Below are 18,836 nucleotides of genomic sequence, written 5' to 3'. Positions count from 1 at the left end.
AATCCTGTATTATGTATATTTTCACATTTTTAACACTCAAACATACTTATTAGACCTTTATTTGACAAATTAAATGTTTTCCTCTCCCTGAGGGTTGACCATTGTTGACTCTATGAGGCTGTTTATCAGACACTGAATATATTCTGTGTGTTTATGTGTAAAAATCTAAAATAAATATTAAGTTTTATTTACAGAAATGAACTAAATGTTGACACTGTTTGTTTTAAAGTATTCTTACACCACTATAGTGTTAATATAGAATCACTGAAGTCATTACTTATATATATATGTATATATTATATTTTTATATAATTACAGTATGTTCTGTAGTCTTTCTGTGGTTTTTCAGACAGTAAGTTACTATATTAATAATATATTAATTAAAACATCATCATAGTGTTACTATAGGAATGTTAAAAAACAACTACATAAACAATAATATAATATACAATATAATATTATATAGTGTTACTATTTAAAGTAGTATAAGAATACTACAAAGATCTGACACATAGAATTATTAATAAAATATTAAAGGGTTATTACAGCTAATAAAACACCTTATAATATATAATAATACAGTTTATCTTCAGGCTGTAAAGATGTTCAGGTTGATGTTTTTATGTGTAACAGTAAATCAGATCCTACCTGGTGGGATCGTTACGTAACTCAGCTTCCGGCGAGGTTTCTGAGGCAGACGCCGCTCGCTCGCCAGAAACGCCTCAGTGGTTTCACAGCTTCACCGGAGGGGGGGGCAGCGAGAGTTTATTGGGGCAGAATCATGTGACCGACTTACAGGAAGAGGTTTTAAAAATGGAAATGCAAACAGAGTCGATGAGTTTGAGTTGAAGAAGACGAAGACGAAGAAGACGTCCTCGGTGGATTGACTGCACACGACAATGTTTTCATCTACAGTCTGAAGCTCTGAAACACAATATGTTTATATTTAATCACTTTACTGCTTTTATTTTTACTTTTGCTTCATTTATTTTGCTTTTATTAACTTAAATATTACTGGTTTTTATCTCTTTTGTTTAATCAGTACGGAAACTTAAGTGTAAAAATAACAATTAGCAGGTTCTTGGTTGACGGAAGCTACAAGCTAATCTCATAAAACGTCAAATTCTTGTTTTTAGTTCAGTTTTTGTTCAGATTAAAAAACAAAATTCAACGTATTAATCAGAGTTTTTGATTTAATTGTTGGTGGATTTTCAGCTAAGCAAAGCTGCCTCCTTGTTTCCGCTAGCTAACGTAAACTAACTGACTCTAAATCAGCTCTTCTTGTCTTAAAAAACGTTTTAAATGAATTAAAAGAAAGAACAGAGGCCACCTTTTTCACTTCGGGGTGTTTATTTCAACAAGTATTCACCACAGTAATATCACTTCATGCAATACTTCTGAAAAACACAAAAGAAATATTTTAATCCCCCAAAATCCAAAAAGACTTTTTATTGTTGTTGGTTTGTTGTTGAGTCCATCCTGTCTCACACTGTCAGGGTTTAACTTTCTGATTTATACAGCAAACAATGGAATAAAACATCCAAAATACTGAATTTTAATCTCTCTTAAATCCTCATGTTCAATTATCTTATTTTTACTGAGAAAAGTCCAAATAAACGTCGCTAATTAACTTCTCAATTAAAGGTAAATCTTCTCTATTAACCATGCAAGTAGAAAAATGAGGATTATTCGTGATACTTTTGTACGTTTTTCTGTTATTTGTCCTGATTATATGTGATCAGTTTTAAGATAACGGGGGCTGCAGCAGCGTTTCACTGCAGTTTAATGAGACGACTGGTTGGAAGAAGATTAAATTAATTAAAATTAACGTTAAATTCAGCCGCTCACGTTGTCGGTTGCTACTGTACAGTTGTGGGTTTTAGGCATCACAGGCGAACATGAAAAGGACATTTTCGGGTGATAGAAACAGTCTACGTCTACTTTTATGGGAGATCACGACGACATGATGGCGAATATTTAAAAGAAAGATGTCGAACAATTAAATATTTAAAAAGATCTCTGGGTGTCACTGGATAAAACAAATTATATATATAAATATAAATAAATAATTTAACTCCAAATTTAAAAAAAAAAACACTTTTACAGAAACGTTTCTACCGAACATGTAAAATGACACACGACAATAAACACACAATAGTACCGTCGGTCTCACTGAAAGCACATCTTCTTCTTCACAGATTATTTTTGCATTGATTAATCCAAACGATTGAATATTGCTTATGGATTGATTCTTTTTCTTTTAATTCCCCCCTAAATATTTTTATTGATTTAAAGGTCGTCCGGTTGTTATTTCCGTAATAAACCACATTACAGGAGGTCTGTGAACGTCTCTCGGGTCATTTCCTTCAGAGTTCGTCTTCACCAGAAATGAGTGAATCCACAGTGAAGCTACAACGGATGTCAGACGGTTGATTCCTGACGCCGAGCACCAAGTCGCCGCACTTTTTCCTCCTCTTCCTCAAACTCAGGAGAAACTCTTCCTCTTCAGCTCACAGCAGCTTTTAATCACGTGTGTGTGTGTGTGTGTGTGTGTACGAGCAGGCGGCCCTTGTAACGCCGCGTCGGCCGCCTCTACACGCAGATCTCGATGGGCGTGGCCACCAGGATGCGCCCTCTCTCATTGTTCTCTCTGTTGACTCGCTCGTAGCTGCCGGTGGACGACGGCGAGCTGTTGGCGGACATGGAGGAGTAGTGGGTGTCCATCATGATGCTCCCCTTCGCCACCACGCACGCAGGCGACAGGCTCTGCTGCTTCAGTCTGTCCACTAACACGTCCTCTTCGGACGAGGACGAACTGATGTCCAGAGGAGGCGCGTTGCTCGCTAATCCCCCGCCGCCGCCGCCGCCGTTGTTCCCGTTCTCCGTGTCCAGCATCCAGCACTGGTTGAAGTAGCTGAAGACTTCTTTGACGGAGCAGCGGCGCTCCTGCTCGATGGAGAGGAGCCTACGAAACATTCGTAGAGCTTCGTCAGTGAAGCGGCGCCACTGCGACGGCACCGTGCCCGTCCGGCGGCGCTGCCAGCGGACAAACTCCTCGTAGAAGGCGTCGTTGGGCATGGCCTTCTCCCAGGGGAAGTTCCCGGTCAACATGCAGAAGAGCAGCACGCCGAACGCCCACACGTCTGTGCTGTAGTCCACGCAGAAGCCCTCGTGTCGCGAGGTGTCACACAGCTCGGGCGCCGTGTACGGGATTGTGCCGCTCACGCGCTTCACCGGAGAGCCGGCGCGCCGCGTCATGCCAAAGTCCGACAGCTTGACCTTCCGGCACTCTTTGTCAAAGATGAGGATGTTCTCGGGTTTGATGTCTCTGTGGACCAGCTTCTTGCAGTGCAGGTAGTCCAGGGCGATGGCGACCTGGTGGACGCAGCGCTTCGCCACCGTCTCAGGAAGTCCCACCTGAACGCAGAGACAGGAAGATTAAATAATAAATATAATAAATTGTTATAACACCTGAGGCAGCTGGAAGGTAAAAGAGCTCCTGGTGACACATTTTCTGAGCTTTTATTTTGATAACACTTCACAATAAAAGCACAGTTGGACACCGACGTGTAATCTCACATCTGTAAAAACTGCCTCCAATATTCGGGAGATTAAGAGATAAATATTCGGATTATGTTACAATAAACTCATAAACAGATTATATTACGTAACGGTCTCACCTGTGGAGGGATGATGTCGAACAGATCTCCCGCCAGCGCGTACTCCTGGGCGAAGATGTAGTACTCGTCGGTCTCGAAGGCGATGCCGTACATGTTGATGATGAAGGGGCAGGGCGACAGGTAGAGCGAGATGCTGTACTCCCTCAGGAAGCTCTTCAGCTTCGTCGTCTTCTTCCTCAGAAACTTCAGGGCCATTTTCGTGCCTGCGAGGGACGAAGAAAGCGAGGTTACGTAACTCAAATCTTTCCACCATGTTTAAAGTGTTCGGGGGGGATTTATTACACGGACGCCTAATAGTGAAACTCAATTAAAATAATTTCAAAATGTGATGAATAATTAAAACGTTGAAATAAAACCTGATGGTTTGTGTGTGTGTGCTTCAACGTGTCCTCGCAAAGAGCTGGGAATGAGATCAGAGAGGCCGAAGACGAGGAAAAGAGTGATATAATAACGTAACGGGAAGGGGGGCACTAATGATAACCTGGAGAGCTGCCACATCCGCCTGCACCGACAGTCAGTGTGTCAGCGAAGACGAAAGGGGACACTTCTCCGATAGCACCGGGTCAGCTCTGTAAAGTGCTTTCTACCGAGTGCAGACGCTTCAGGAAAAAAGGTCGACAGGGTTTCTGTTTGTTCTTAATGCTGACGATACAAGAGGAGCTGCCCCTCCTCCGCAGACTCTGAAATGCATCTGCGCACATTTACGACTAAAAAAAGTCAGAAATAACTTCACACTCAGCCCCCAGTTTATTTCCCGCAGTTAACGTGACATTTATACATCGGAGGGCAGGTGATTAATCTTAACGCTGGTTCTCGGATGGTTGTGAAAGGAGGATTCAGGAGCAGATAATGAAACCACCAGGTACACGTGGTCGACATCCTTCGACCGAGCTCTTTACAGGCTGGAAAAGGTCAGAATTTATCTCAGTGACAGACCTCAGCCGTACAAGAGACTATTAACGAGCTCGGAGCAGATGGTTAACATTTGGGCTTTTAATGTGAAGAGGTTCGACAGATTTTCCATTAAGTGGTGGCCTACATTACCACAGATTTGGTTAAGTAAACACTCGAGAGACGGATGAAAGCGCTCTACCTGTGCAACCATTACATGTTTCTCGTTCTCTCAGTGGACGCCGCTGTGATGCCACAGTGAGGCGTTTTAAAGCTGCACTTTTATTACGAACAAATGACCCCGTTATCAGTCTGAATCCCAACGTAGAGACACAAAAGAGGACAACAACCCCGTTCCCTCTTTTGGTTTTTCTTTTACCTAAAGTGCATTTTGAAATTAAGCAGCAGGCCGGCTGGAGAACGTTAACTGTGTGCGGTTTCCTGACAGTTCACATTATTTCTGGGGCTTTTAACTGACAGCTTGCTAAGCTAACTTTTTAAAACAATGATTTCAGACACTGTCGCTTTATTAACATTTTTGCAAATCAAATGCTGAGTCATGTCACGTACAGTCACTTTCTAACACTATTAATCTCAGTTCCTTAAAGTCTCCATTACAAGTTTTTTTTTCCTTTTGACAGAGAAATCTCAGTAAATCTGTCCCACTTGACCCCAAAACAATCAGACCGGGACACCAAAACTAAGAGGCGACGCCACATTCAACCAATACCTCCTGCTGCATCGTTGCTAGGCTAAACTAGCAGTTTAAAAAAGGCTCTGAACCACGATTTTGGTCGTCAGCGAAGATGAAGAGTTTAAAGGGATTGAAGTCACTGCTTTAAATTTCAGCCATTACTGGTCAGAACATTAAAGTGAGAGTTATATAATTATGTCCCCGTGGTTCTATGAATTCTGGGGAGATCTGAGCCGGTCTGAAACCCATCGGTTCAGCAGGAGCTTCAAACTGGGTGTTAAATTGCTCTTGAAACACCAGATATTGCTTTTTACTTCAACCCCGTGCAGACGAATCCAGCTGAGACCCCCAGTAGTTACCTCTGATTTTGTGGATGACCAGGTCCACCTTCCCGTAGGTGCCCTTCCCCAGTTCACAGACGACCTCATAGTATTTGTTGATGTCCAGTTTTTCCAGGTTCTGCGCCGCAATCAGCTGGAGTTCCTCCAGGATGTCGATGGAGGCGCGGGAGCCGTGTGGCGAGGAGGAGTTCATTGTTGCGGAGGGGACGGGCCGGGGCCGAGGACGGGTCTGGAGACGAATGTTCCTGTGGAAACGGGAGGAGCAGGAAGGAAAGCAAAGTTCACTATGTGACCAGTATCCACCCAGGTCTCCCCCCCCCCCCCTGTAAACAGAGCACACACTGTATTGTATGTACACATGTACGAACTGGAACCAGAATTAACTGTTATACAACCTTTTAATGGTGCTGTGAGTTTGTGTTCAGGGTTTTTTAAAGATCTCAGGGCTTCATTACAAAGAGAACAAACACTAGCAGTAGAATAATCACGTGTTTTGATACCCAGTGATGTTTTTTTGGATCAGATTTGCCATCGCTGATAAGAAAGCAAGATTTCTATGTAAGGATATGTGGCCCATTAGTGTGCTAAGAGTGAATGTCTTATACTATAGTATAGTTATGGTGTTTGTACTGCGTGTTTATTGATAATTAATTCAAATTATTTGAATGATTTGCAATAGAGACTGCAACTGATTGGAGAAACTGTTGCTGCTTCTGGAAAATTGTTCAAATATGTGTCTGAAAACATTTTAAGCAAGAAATTATTCACACAGTTGCTGAATCTGTCTTCACTTTAGATTGAGTTTAAACATTGTAGTGAGCTTCCAGAGGCACACAGAAGCTCACGTAGACAGTAAATACAACGCGAGGATGTTCCCTTTGCCTTTCATGCACAGGCACAAACTGAGCAGGTAAAGGAAATTAATTAAAAGTGCACACGAGTCAAATTGATCTGAGCAGAGAAACGTATTTCTATTTGTTGAGCCGATCCTCTGCAGCTGATTAATGAGCCTCCGGCATTAACAAACGTCTAATTCTGATCCGATGTGTTTCTGCTCCGTCGCGCCTGCCGCCTTCCACTCTCAGCAAATCTGTCTCGCCTTCCTCCTTCTGCTACCACGAGAAAGCCAAGCAACACTCGTCTGCTGTGTCCACCGCTGCTCGTCATCCACGACAGCCAAGATCTCTGAATGACTGGAGAGACTTCGCGGCCCTGATGGCGCTGCAGAATTGTACCATCTCTCATTAACGGGGATGAGAAAGTGTTGAATGAGACAGGATGCTCGCCTCGTCCTGTGCATCGAGTCCATCTGCGCCGGCCTCAGAGACAGCTCCCGTCTACAGTGTGAGTGTGCATGACGGGGAAATGTGTGCACAAAACTCCAGTAAAGCGTGTGAAAACAATAAAAGCAAACAAAAACATACAGTATGTTCCAGTAGAACGGGTCGCAGTGACAGTACAACTGTGATTTGTGTCGTTCGTTATAGTTATAATATAACTTATAAAGGTTTTAATGAGATCAGATGTTGTTTTTGATGCTATTTAATGCAGATTTTAAAGGCTGATACTGATATTGATACTGGACAGTAACATAAATAACTATATATACAAACTACACACAGTAATGGTGACACAGGGGATGACCAAACCTTTTTATGCTTTCTGTGCTGCAGTTGCTTGTGGTGGATATCAACTCTTTATCAGTGTTGCATTGACAAAACCAGACAATGGTTGTGTTTTTAGTATTTTTCACCATGGTAACAACAGCTAACGTTGGAGACGTATAAAGTAACAACGTGGCTTTATGGCGGCAAACTGGTTCTGAGAAGGTTCTCAAATTGAACCAACCCTGAACCAGAACCAGCACCAGGTTCATGTTCAGGTGGAAACAGTAACTCAAACTACTATAACGCTACTCTTTTCCTACACTGTGGTTAAACCCGTGTAGTCCTACTTTTTCCACACAGAAAATGGATCAGGAATCAATAAGGGAATAGACAAAGACTTGGACCGATAAGCAGAATTGATTATGGTCTCCATAAAATCTTATCTCTTCCTGTCCAACTCCTGAGCAAAGTATCCAACTTTACTGAGATCTGCTGCTTGGTTTCTGGTTTATTGCCAACATATCAATATATTTGTAAAATAAAACAATAAACTAAAAATAGATTTAATCAGTTTTTTATCTAAACAGGTTTGTTTGGCTGCACTGTAAACATTAGCTGCAACAAAGAATCGATTAATTACCAATTATTTTGATAATCTATTAATTGTTTTGAGAAAAAAAAAACTAAATTCTCTTGTTTCAGCTCCTGAAATGTGAATATTTTCTGGTTTCTTTAATCCTCTACGACAGTAAACTGAATATCTTTGGGTTGTGGACAAAACAACACACTTGAGGACGTCAACTTGTGCTTTGTGATCAACATTTTCATGGAACAACTTCATTAACTGAGAAAATAACTGACAGATTAATAAATAATAAAAAAAAACACTGGTTAGTTTGTCTACAAACAGACACACCACGTGTTCCTCGAGTCAAATTAGCTGCTCAATAAGTGTTGCTGTTACCACGGTAACCACGGGTGTCTGAAAACCTTAATGATTACAGATCAACATATGACTTTTACCCGTCCTCTGCCACAAAAACATCCGGAAACAAACAGCGTGCGGGGAGCATAAAAAGAACGACAAGACGATAAAAAATGAGGAGTCAGCCGGCGCCCACCAAGGAGCCAACTGGCTGTCCATCACCGGTCCTCTCAGCATCCCTCCGACAAGGTCAATAAAACACACAGTGGAAGAGAAAGCAGCAAACACACACACACACACACACACACACACACACTCATTGTAGATTAATTAAAATTCGAGCTCCTTTTTCTAAATAATGACCTGTTTTTGTCCGGTGAACGGGCACAGCCGCCTTAAAGCCTCAGCTACGGTGTCAAAGTGGCCACATCATCAGCACAATAAATGAAAATGGGTTTTGTGTCCACATGAATGAAGAGCCGCCGCTGCACCGACACCTCTGATTGGATCTGACTCAGCCTCCGAGAATGATGCATCTCACCTCTGCAGTCAGCGCTTTGAAGTAACAGCGACAGGTCCGACAGAGAGCAGCACTTTAAAGCCCATTTCCTTTGTTCACATGTGACGCACAAGGCTCGCCGTTCACAGGGAGACGGATTTTATGTCCCCGCACATTAAAGTTGTACATTTTAGTTGAGCTGCAACGATTAGTCGACAACAGAATTGGCACTATTTTGATAATCGATTCATTGTTAATGTCATTTTTAATACAAAAATTGTGTTTTCAACCTCTCAAATATGGAGATTTATTTGCTTTAGTTCTGTTTTATATCATATTAAATTGAATATTTTTGGGTTTTAACCTGATAAAATAAGATTTAGAAGATTTATTGTCCTTTCCAGGATATTTGTTGTCACAGTCTTTACACACATAATCTCATACACACAACATTAACACAAAATAGACATCCAAACACAGCAAATACATTCTGGTATTTATACATAAGAATTAAACTCAATATCTTTTCTTTAACAAACAAAATAAGACATTTAAAATATCACCTTGGGCTTAGAGAGACTGGGATGAACAATTTTCTTTTTTTTTATAGACTGAATGATTTATCTAGACCATTAATTGATAATTAAAATGTTTGTTTAGAAAACTTGATAAAACTTGGTTTCCATTCTCATATTTTTATGCACGTGTAAAATTTGTTCATCAAAGTTTTTAAAGAAAATTCAACGTTTTTTACTGATGATTTAATGTGGCTCCAACCAGGACTCTGACTCCCGGGTTGAAGCATCCATCATATCGTTAAGTCTGTGAGTGTTTGTTCTCGTTTAGTTGGAAGATATTTATTCTGTGTTTTGAACAACAAGACTTGTGTGATGTTAAATTAAATTAACTTAATGTTCGGTCTCCTTGTGTTTTTTTCCCCAACACTTTCAGGATCATCACCGCTTTTTCTGTTATAATATATATATATATATATATATATATATATATATATATATATATATATGTGTGTGTGTATTTAAATAATTAAATTAATATCATAAATGTGCGACTACTAGTCGAAAAGTTGGACGCAGCCCAGACGTCCACTGAAACTGCTCGATGGACTAACAACTAATATTCGCATTACAGTCGTGGATGGAAATGCTATTAATTAGCATTTTCTGGAAATTCAACTACAATTTGTGCACTTTTATAAAAATTTTTGTACAAAAACAACATAGATTAATAAAAAATGTTTTTGTTTCTTAAAATGATTAAACTGGTAGCACTTTATTTGGATAGTCGGCCTTGAGTGCTTGTAACCGTTCAACTGTTCCACTTTGTCTGTAGGTGTTAATTAATATATAGCTTAGTTACATTATATGTGAAATTTTGTGAACATACCCTACCCAAGTTGTTTTTTATGCTTAACATAACCAAACCTTTAACCACAGTGGTGAACTATCAGAAAAGAGTCGTTGAATCTCAACTAATACGTTAAACCATCCGTAGGCGAACTATTAAAATAAAGCGTCACCATTAAACAACAATAAGTCTGTGATCTGAAGTATCTCAAACTTACTTTCTGAATATTTCTGAAAGCCACAGCTGCAACTAAAGCTCAAAACAAAGCATTTTGGTGTCAGTGAAGAGAGCTCCAACATCTGAGTGCAACAACGTGTTTACTGCTGCTCTGTTTTATTCTTAGCTTCACTTAATCATAATAACCTTGACACGTCTGCATGCAGTATGTACAGTTTCACGCTCAGTTCCTTTCTCTCAACCATATAACCTCGTGAGCATCAGCAGACAGTTCTGTGTGTGTGTGTGTGTGTGTGTGTGCGCGCGCACTCGCGTTCCTGTCATATCAAAGAGCCTGGAGATGAAAGAAGTCACAACCAGCACTAATTAGGAGCATCTTCTGTTCAATGCAGCACCAGTGCTCCTTCTCAGGGTAACGGTGCCAAGGCCGCTCCCCGGAGGACCTCGAGGAGCGCCAAAGACCCGTTTGCCTACCCGGCGAGAGGGGGGTGAGACCGTCTTTCTGTCTTTCTCTTCGGTGAAATGATCTGCTCACGTCTGGAAACACAGCTGGAGCTCAGCCAGTCTGACTTGTGTCACTGATGCTTTTCTCTCCGTCTGTAGCTCCACGCTAATGTTACCTGCCTGTTAACACTGAAACAGGAGGGAGGAGGTGCGCGCTCACCGTGGGAGAACACCTGTTGGGAGAACAACAGGCTGCAGGGAATAGCGCAGAGGTGACGAGCTCACAACGTTAATGACCTTTTACTCATCTGCCTGCGTCGACAGCAGCAGTTTGTCAAGACTGCAACGGCTGTTGGTTAATCTCGTTTGTGTGTTCAGCCGTTCCTTGTAGACTAAATGCTTCCTGTGGACCGTAGAAGAACACCTGTTCATTATAAAATATCCCACTTATGATGTATCTTGGTCACAATTCGACAAACAAAATCGAAGGAATCAGTGTAAAGATTATTATTATGTGTTTATGAAAGGTTATGTATCGTAATCAAATATATAAAACTCAGTATTTGCCTTAAAAATCAGTTTGCAGCTTCTTGTTTTGATTAAACATCAAAATGGAGTACCACAAGGCTCAATAATGGGTCCACTGCTTATCAATAAAATGTGTGTTAGCTTTGATATAAGAAAATAACCGTGACATATTTGGATGTAAAATGCACAATTCCATGCTATATTTCTTTCTTTGAACTATAAGAATAACCTTATATGGATATATGGAAAGAATTAGTATTGTTCTCGAGCTGTTCTCTCATCATACTGCTGGTTCTGGTCCAAATACAAAAATACGTTCCAAATGGAGTTCCACAAGGCTCAATTCTAGGTCCACTGCTTTCTTTTGTATTTTAGTAGAGCTGCCCACTTATGCTCGACTAAACTGTTAGTCGATGAGAAGAGTCTTAGTCGGCCCACTTTACATTAGTCGGATAGCCGCAGAAAAACAACACCATGTCACTGGAACTAAAGTATCAGTTAATGGTTGCAACCTGGACCTTGTAACACAACACTGATGTGTTTTGAACATCAAGACTTGTGTAATGTTATACTGTGTTGAAATAAATTAAAAAGGTTGTTTTGCGACACATTCAGAATAATTACTGCTTTTTCTGTGAGCATTTAACAGACAGCTGATAAAATATAGATATGTATTTAAATAGTTAAATTAATATCTTAAACGTGGGATAATAAGCCAACAAATGGCTTTAACTAACGAGTACTAGCCGACTTTATTTGGGGGCAGCCCTATATTTTACCACTCGGGATCATCTTACACAAGCTCAGTACTGATGTTCACAGCTATGCTGATGACTCACAACTATATATATATATATATATATAAGGTGTAGGTGCTAAAAAACTCTTTATAAAAAGGCAAAAGGCATCTCCATCCTTGAAATGCGTCAGGATAAAGCTGAGGTTCAAGTTATTCGTCCGAAAGGGCAAAAATAGAAACTTGTTTATAATTAACAACCCTGACACGCAGTGACAGTTTAAAATCACACCTCTTGGAGTCATAAGTCACACAAACAAGATGCCAATATCTTTAGATTCAGTGTGACCTGGTCCTTCCAAGAATAAACATAGACCATAAATACACTTAGAAAAGAAAGGTTTTCTTCAGTATAAAAGTAATCCAGTGATAGTTTCAGCATACTTTTAACGAGGCCAATTTGCCGAAAAGTATAGGCAAAGAAACAGACGGCTTAAGTAAGTATTATACTTCCTGTTTACATCACCAAAGCATTATGGGAACTAAAGTTAAAACACACAAATTAGAACAAAAGTACAACAGAATAGATAAAATATAATTAACTATTTTCATGTTGCACTATAAAAATATGTTTTGACATTAAAGTTCAGTTTGCATAAACATGGTTCTTATATTCCTGTAACCCCCGACAGTCTCCTCTATCCATTCTTATTCAGAGATTTACTATTTTTAATAACTGACATACAAACACTCAATATTAAATAGGATAAAACTACTTTTTACAGATATTAAAAATACGTCCTTAAACAGAACTCACATTGACATTCACATTAATACATACAATTCACAATACTCGATTTATCCATTCAATTAGGACTGAAAAAGATTATTTTATATTTCGGACAAAAGTCTACAAAATATTGTTTCTCTAATATTTGCTAATAGAATCTTTTTTATTTCTCTTTTATAAAAGGTATAAATGTTCAAAACAATGCACATTTTCTTATATTTTCTTTGAGTGATGAAGGACAATTCAAAAGTTCACACGCCTGTTGGTTGTCTTAACAAATGGATCACATACCGTCTCTTACTTACAATGATATAATTTATTTTAAGGATAACTTTGACTGTTAATCTCATGATTATTTTGGGTGAACACCACATAAATACTTGTAAGTGGAAAGGCAGTACTCCCCTCTTTTACCGTGTTCACATGTAATTTTGCCAACTACTTGAAGTCCTTGAACACTACTGAAAAAGTGAATACAAAGACTTTCCATCCATCATCTGCGCTCCTCGTCTGTTTACACAATTGTCTCTTTTAATCTTATCTTGTTTTTCAGTCTAATTGTCTGCTGCTGTGTTCTGTTCCCTCATTCTGTTAATTGATTTCTTCTCTGATTTGTTTGTATACAGAGAAAAAAGTAGTTAGCGGTTAATTTTTCATCTCTTGTTACACCCTCACATACATAAAAAGCCTGTAAATAAAAGAGGGAGAGAACAAAGTCTAGACATTACATCATAGGCAACAAATGTATGTGTGACTGACTCATTTTCTAGTCACTGCAAATTAACATGACTGAATGATGAAAAGGTCAGTACGTTTCTTGTGCGAGCTTTTACTTGGAGCAGCAAACAACCACTGCAATGCTCTCACGTCAAACAGTCAGTAAATCAATTACCATGCAGCCAGAGGAGATCTCATTGTTCCCGTTCTGAAGTCCTTGCTCTGACTTCCAGTTGGTTTCAGGATAGATTTAAAGATCAGAGTACTTGCTTATAAATCTATTCATGGGCCGCGGACGATCGCTGATATGCTGCCAAGATATCAGCTCAGATCCGCTGACTCGCTGCTGCTCGATGGGACCTTAAAAAAACTCCACAGAGAAGCTTCCTTGTGCATGTTTCGATCTCAGAGTCGAGGAAACACCAATGGAGCTCCAATGATTTACTACCGAATCTCATCACCACATATTCAAACATGACCGACCTGACAGAAGTGCTGAGTAATGGCCTGCTCATTCGCCACGCACATTAAGTACTGCAGAAAAACTGCCTCTGCCACCTCATTTGTGTTCACGCCAACATCGACTTGTAAAACATTGGCACCTAATTAATCATCTGTAATGCTAAATCAATACGTCAGCCAACTAAAAAAAATACTTAATGAACAAATGCTACCATCTTGAGCCATATTTGTCCCCCCAACTAAAGTATTTTAGACCTCCGAAGGGTTCAAAAAAAGAGGAGAAAACAACACTTTTATCCTCGCTAGCAGCAGATTTGCTCTATGGAGGTCCTGAAATATCTCAACAACTACTGGATGGATTGTTACAACATTGTAGACACACATTAGTGAAACCTAGAGGACGAATCCTACCCACTTTGGTAATCCTCACACTTTTCCTCTGGAGCCACCACGAGGTTGATATTTGTGGTTTTGAGTAAAATATATCAACAACTAATCGATGGATTATCATGAAATTTAAAACAAGTAATTTCGTTCCCTTCAGAATGAATTCTAATATCTTTATTAATCCTTTAAGTGTTTTTTATCTCGCGCAACCAACAGGAAAACTTCAGTTTATGATTAAAAACCTGCAAAACTCATCATTTTCCCATCAGTCTCAGGTGCGCTTCACCTGTCACTCCAAGCGGCCACGGCCTTAGTTATGCATAACTTTAAGCCTTACTATAATTTAAACAGGTGAGTTATATAAACTTTCACCCCCGCACAGTTGTCACACAGGCGTTTTAATATGGAGCCTTATGGAGATTGACTCACTTCTGGAGCCAGCCTCTAGTGGCCGTTAGAGGAACTGCAGTCTTTTGTTAGCGGCTAGTGTGGATTAGTGTTCTTTCTTCTTTTCAAGTAATATATGAGAATCAACAAAAATGAGAAATCCTTCATCCACGGCTTTGGATTTCATTAAATATGTAAAAATGTTTGTTTTTTTTCAAGCAGAAACTGAGCACAAACATCCTGAGTGGAAGTAATAATCTGCTGTTACGTCGCTGCAGAAAAAACAAACCCGGCTTCACTGAGTCCAAAACATAACGACAGGACGCCGTAAATGAAATCAGTGCGTTGATTTATGAGCTCTAACTGCACATCTCACTCCAGTGGAGGATAGACCTGCTCAGCATTAACTGTCGACCTATCGTCCCCTCTGTTCACTCACACAATGAGCAGCAGAAGTATTGAACATGAATTGTCTGTGATTGTTGCTCCGGTATAATAATACAGACAAATAAAGGGTCGCTGATTCAGGTTGTTTGATTACCTGAGCTGTTGACCTGCTGGACCCAGTAAAAGAGCCTCGTAAACACACTTAACTGGGGAGGGAAAGCTTCACTACAGCTGGATCAATATATCAAGTGATTGGTTAATCGACAGTGAAATATCAAGTACCTTGATGATTGATTAATCACTTTTTAAGCAATAATAGTGAAAAAATGTCAAATATTCTTTATCAAATGTAAAGTTTTCTGTAAACAAACAATAGGGAACGGGACAGGTTCCCATTTCGGGGGTTAATAAACGACGTGGTATTGTTTTGGGGCCCAACAGGGGTCCTTGAGTGGGTTGTCGGGGGTCCCCCAGCTAAAGGAGGAATATAATAGTTAAACTTACAAAGAAATAGGGTTGGTCGATTTGATTGATTATAATTCAGAGTGATCCCAGTTGATCACTGAGCGACTATAAGGTTATTGGAGAACTGTTTGTGGTCTAATGTGCTGCAATCTACATTTTTCCCATATTTACACAACAACAATTAATTATTAAATAATTGATAATGAAAATGACTTTTTCAGCCCAAAAACTACAGAAATGTAATCACTGACTGTCTTGTTTCAGGTTTTTCAAGTGCAGACATAATTCATAGAAATTTTTCACCATTTTATGGACCAAGCAACTAAATCGATTAATCAAGAAAATGATACACATATTGATTGATAATGTGGTATCATTATATAGTCTACGAAATGTCTCCACACAGCCCGAGATGTCGTCTTCAGAAATCTAAAACCGTAGCTGTAGCGAGCTAACGGAGATAACGTTAGCTTCATTTCTTGTTTGGAACTTTTTGTAAAATAATGCAAAATTTTTTAGTAACATATTTTCTTCCTGCTCTCGTTCTTCCCTCTGACCAACATCAGCTCCAGTGAACTAACGTGGTCGAAATGCTGAATCTTCCTGCAGAAATAACACAACCAGGGGAAGATTATTTCCGCCCCGACGAGCAGCTCTTCCCTCCAGAAATGTTTGCACAACTAAAACGCCATCCCGCCGGCCGTCACGGGCACAAACTCTGGCCTCTCCGCCTGTGTGGCGGCCCGCGGCTCGGTCCTCCAGCGAGGGGGCGGGGGATGGCTTGGCTCCCACGGCGCTCCCGCTCACGGAGCTGTGGAGCACATCAAAGCAAGCGAGGCTTTAACGGGCTCGGCCTCCGGCGTCTGCGAACGCCAGGGGCTTTTGTGCCTGCACGCTCGGCGGCACATCGGTGGGCGCTCTCCTTCAATGCCAACCCTGTTTCTGCCGCCGTGATCCCCACGCTACAGTAGGTATGGTTACAGCCTTTTTGTCTGTTTTTAATCTCTCCTTCTCTGACTTTTCTTTCTGGCTCCGCACTGTTAATAGTGTCTGCTGTGTGAACGTCGGTGTGCAAAGAAAACCAGACAGACGTCTCAAACTGCTGCAGGGCGGCAACCAACTCATTATTATCAATTAATATGATTATTTTTTTAATTAATTGATAAAAAGTAAGTTTGTAAATGTAAAAAATTAATGAAAAACACAATTTCTCAGCATCAGACGAGACGTCTCTTAAATGTCTCGTTATATTCAAATAAAATTCCAAAACCTGAAGATAATAGTCATAAATTTGCTTCTCAAAATACAAATTTTTGAAGCAACAGGTCATTGATTTCAGACGAAGCAGTAGAGTTTAAATACGAGTAAAATCAATATCCGTACTCGTAAAATTATACAAACTTTTATTAAAAACACGTTCTGTATAAAAAGTTATCTTACTCTTGTCATCAAAAACATTGTTTGAGCAATTCTGTAAATAGTTTTCTAACAAATATAACAACTTCTAATGAACTCGTATCAGTTTCAGGCTTCCAGCTAGTCCCGCCCACTTATTGTTTAAGCACCGCCCACTTATTGTTTAAGCCCCGCCCACTCCGAGTACATATACGGATACAGATAAATTAGTTGGTTGAACCGTTACAGATAAAGGTGTAACGTAACTGTACAAACATAATTTACAGTCATGTAAAGTCTCTACGTACGTGTACCCCGAGGGGTAGTTTGGGGTACTGCAGGCGGTAATAATGCTACAAATACACAACAAGTTCAATTTAAACATTTAAGTTTTATTTTATGTATTTTATATTCAATAGTCTTATTTTAAATGTGATCAAAGACAAAAGATCCTGTCATCAATTTTTTTTTTTTTATTAATCTGCTTATTGTTTGTCCAATTGATCATATTGGTTATTGTGAAAATACAATTGATTACGTCTTAAAACTCTAAAATCTGAATGTTTTTTAGTGAAATTTGACAATAAAAAAGCAGCAAATTGTCTCATTTTATAAGATAATTTTAATCCATATTTTACTGTTTTTTCTTGAAAAATGCCTAAAACGACCCATCGATTGCTGATGATTGTTCCATTAATAAACTGATCAATAAATCAATAAATAATTTAAGCTATCAGAGCCCTGATGACAAAAAACCCCTGCAGCCTGAAAGCTGTTGGATGTAATTCCCCCAGAATATAAAGATAATCCCTATTAACACAAAATAATAAAAGCAAAAGGTATCAAAGCATTCGATCAGAGATCAATAACACTGTTTACAGTCTGCCAGCATTAAAAAAAAACCTGCAGCACAAAGACATGTGAATCCGCTCTGCAGACACAAAGCATTCATTATGTCCATCACAGCCTGCTGCACATGTGAAGTCACCGCACATGTGAATAAAACCCTGATCATGTGCGGATCAATAAATCCACCAATAATTCATCGATAACAGTCTCAGACGTGCAGCTGGGACACAAACTGCAGCTCTTTTGTTCTGCTCAGTCTGAGCTGAGTTGGATGGAAGTTGTTGTGTGTGTGTGTGTGTGTGTGTGTGTGTGTAAGAATTTAAAATATGATTCACAGTTTAAAGAAATAAAACAGTTTAAATGTTATTGATTGTGATCGATAACCCTGATTGTAAACACAACAGGAGTCCCGGTCAGTGTGAGGATTTACAACAAAGACACACACACACAGATCAATTAATGAGCAGCAGAATCTGAATAAAAACACAATGTAAAGACACATTAATGATCAGTTGATTGATTACCTTTCACAACGTGCCGCATTCACTGTCCGTCAGTGCATCCGGACACCAGCTGACTCTCCGTCGGGGGGGAAATGTCGCAGGTCTCCCGGTTGTTGTATTTTCTTCTCCTCCGCGGTGCTGAGGCAGAAACCTTCCGTCTGTGTGTCACTGTCTCCCCGCTACTGACCGTCCCTGGAGCCGCTCTCTATTGTCTCCGCACTCCGCAGGCAGCCCCGCCCACCGCTGCCGCCGCCGGCCAATCAGAGCGCAGAGCGGCGGCGAGCGCCTCTGCGACGGTGCTGCCTTCAGGGAGTGTAGGAATTTCTTTACTCTTTAATGTATAAACGTTAAGATTGAGCTGAAAACGGTAGTTTTTGGTGTTGTAAGATGGTGGTTCCCAACACTACAACCCGTTTTTTTATGATTTAGTAACCTGATATATTTTATAATTATTTTATATTTCAAATATTTTTATCGTGAAGCAAACAGTATATCAAAAATACAACCATCTTTGGTTTATTCAATGCTCCGTTGTTTTGTAACATAAGTAACAAAGGTGTACTACAAGTAAGTAAATAAACAATAGATGGGAGAAAAAATAGAAAAG

General features: G+C 39.8%; 1 protein-coding gene across 1 annotated transcript; it reads right to left on the bottom strand.

Moving 5' to 3' along the window:
• Positions 1–1,331: 1,331 nt before the first annotated feature.
• LOC127357151 (serine/threonine-protein kinase SBK1-like) lies at positions 1,332–18,442 on the bottom strand. Its single transcript, XM_051389375.1, has 4 exons — positions 18,251–18,442; positions 5,625–5,851; positions 3,681–3,883; positions 1,332–3,417 (listed from the first exon to the last, which is right to left on the bottom strand). The coding sequence occupies exons 2-4, from the start codon at positions 5,797–5,799 to the stop codon at positions 2,593–2,595; spliced, it is 1,203 nt and encodes a 400-aa protein (XP_051245335.1). The 5' UTR covers positions 5,800–5,851; positions 18,251–18,442; the 3' UTR covers positions 1,332–2,592.
• Positions 18,443–18,836: the final 394 nt, after the last annotated feature.

The sequence above is a fragment of the Dicentrarchus labrax genome, unplaced genomic scaffold (genome assembly GCF_905237075.1).
Source record: "Dicentrarchus labrax unplaced genomic scaffold, dlabrax2021, whole genome shotgun sequence".
NCBI classification, from domain to species: Eukaryota; Metazoa; Chordata; class Actinopteri; family Moronidae; genus Dicentrarchus; species Dicentrarchus labrax.
The sequence above is the reverse complement of the archived record's forward strand: the minus strand, read 5'-3'. Positions and strand labels throughout refer to the sequence as shown.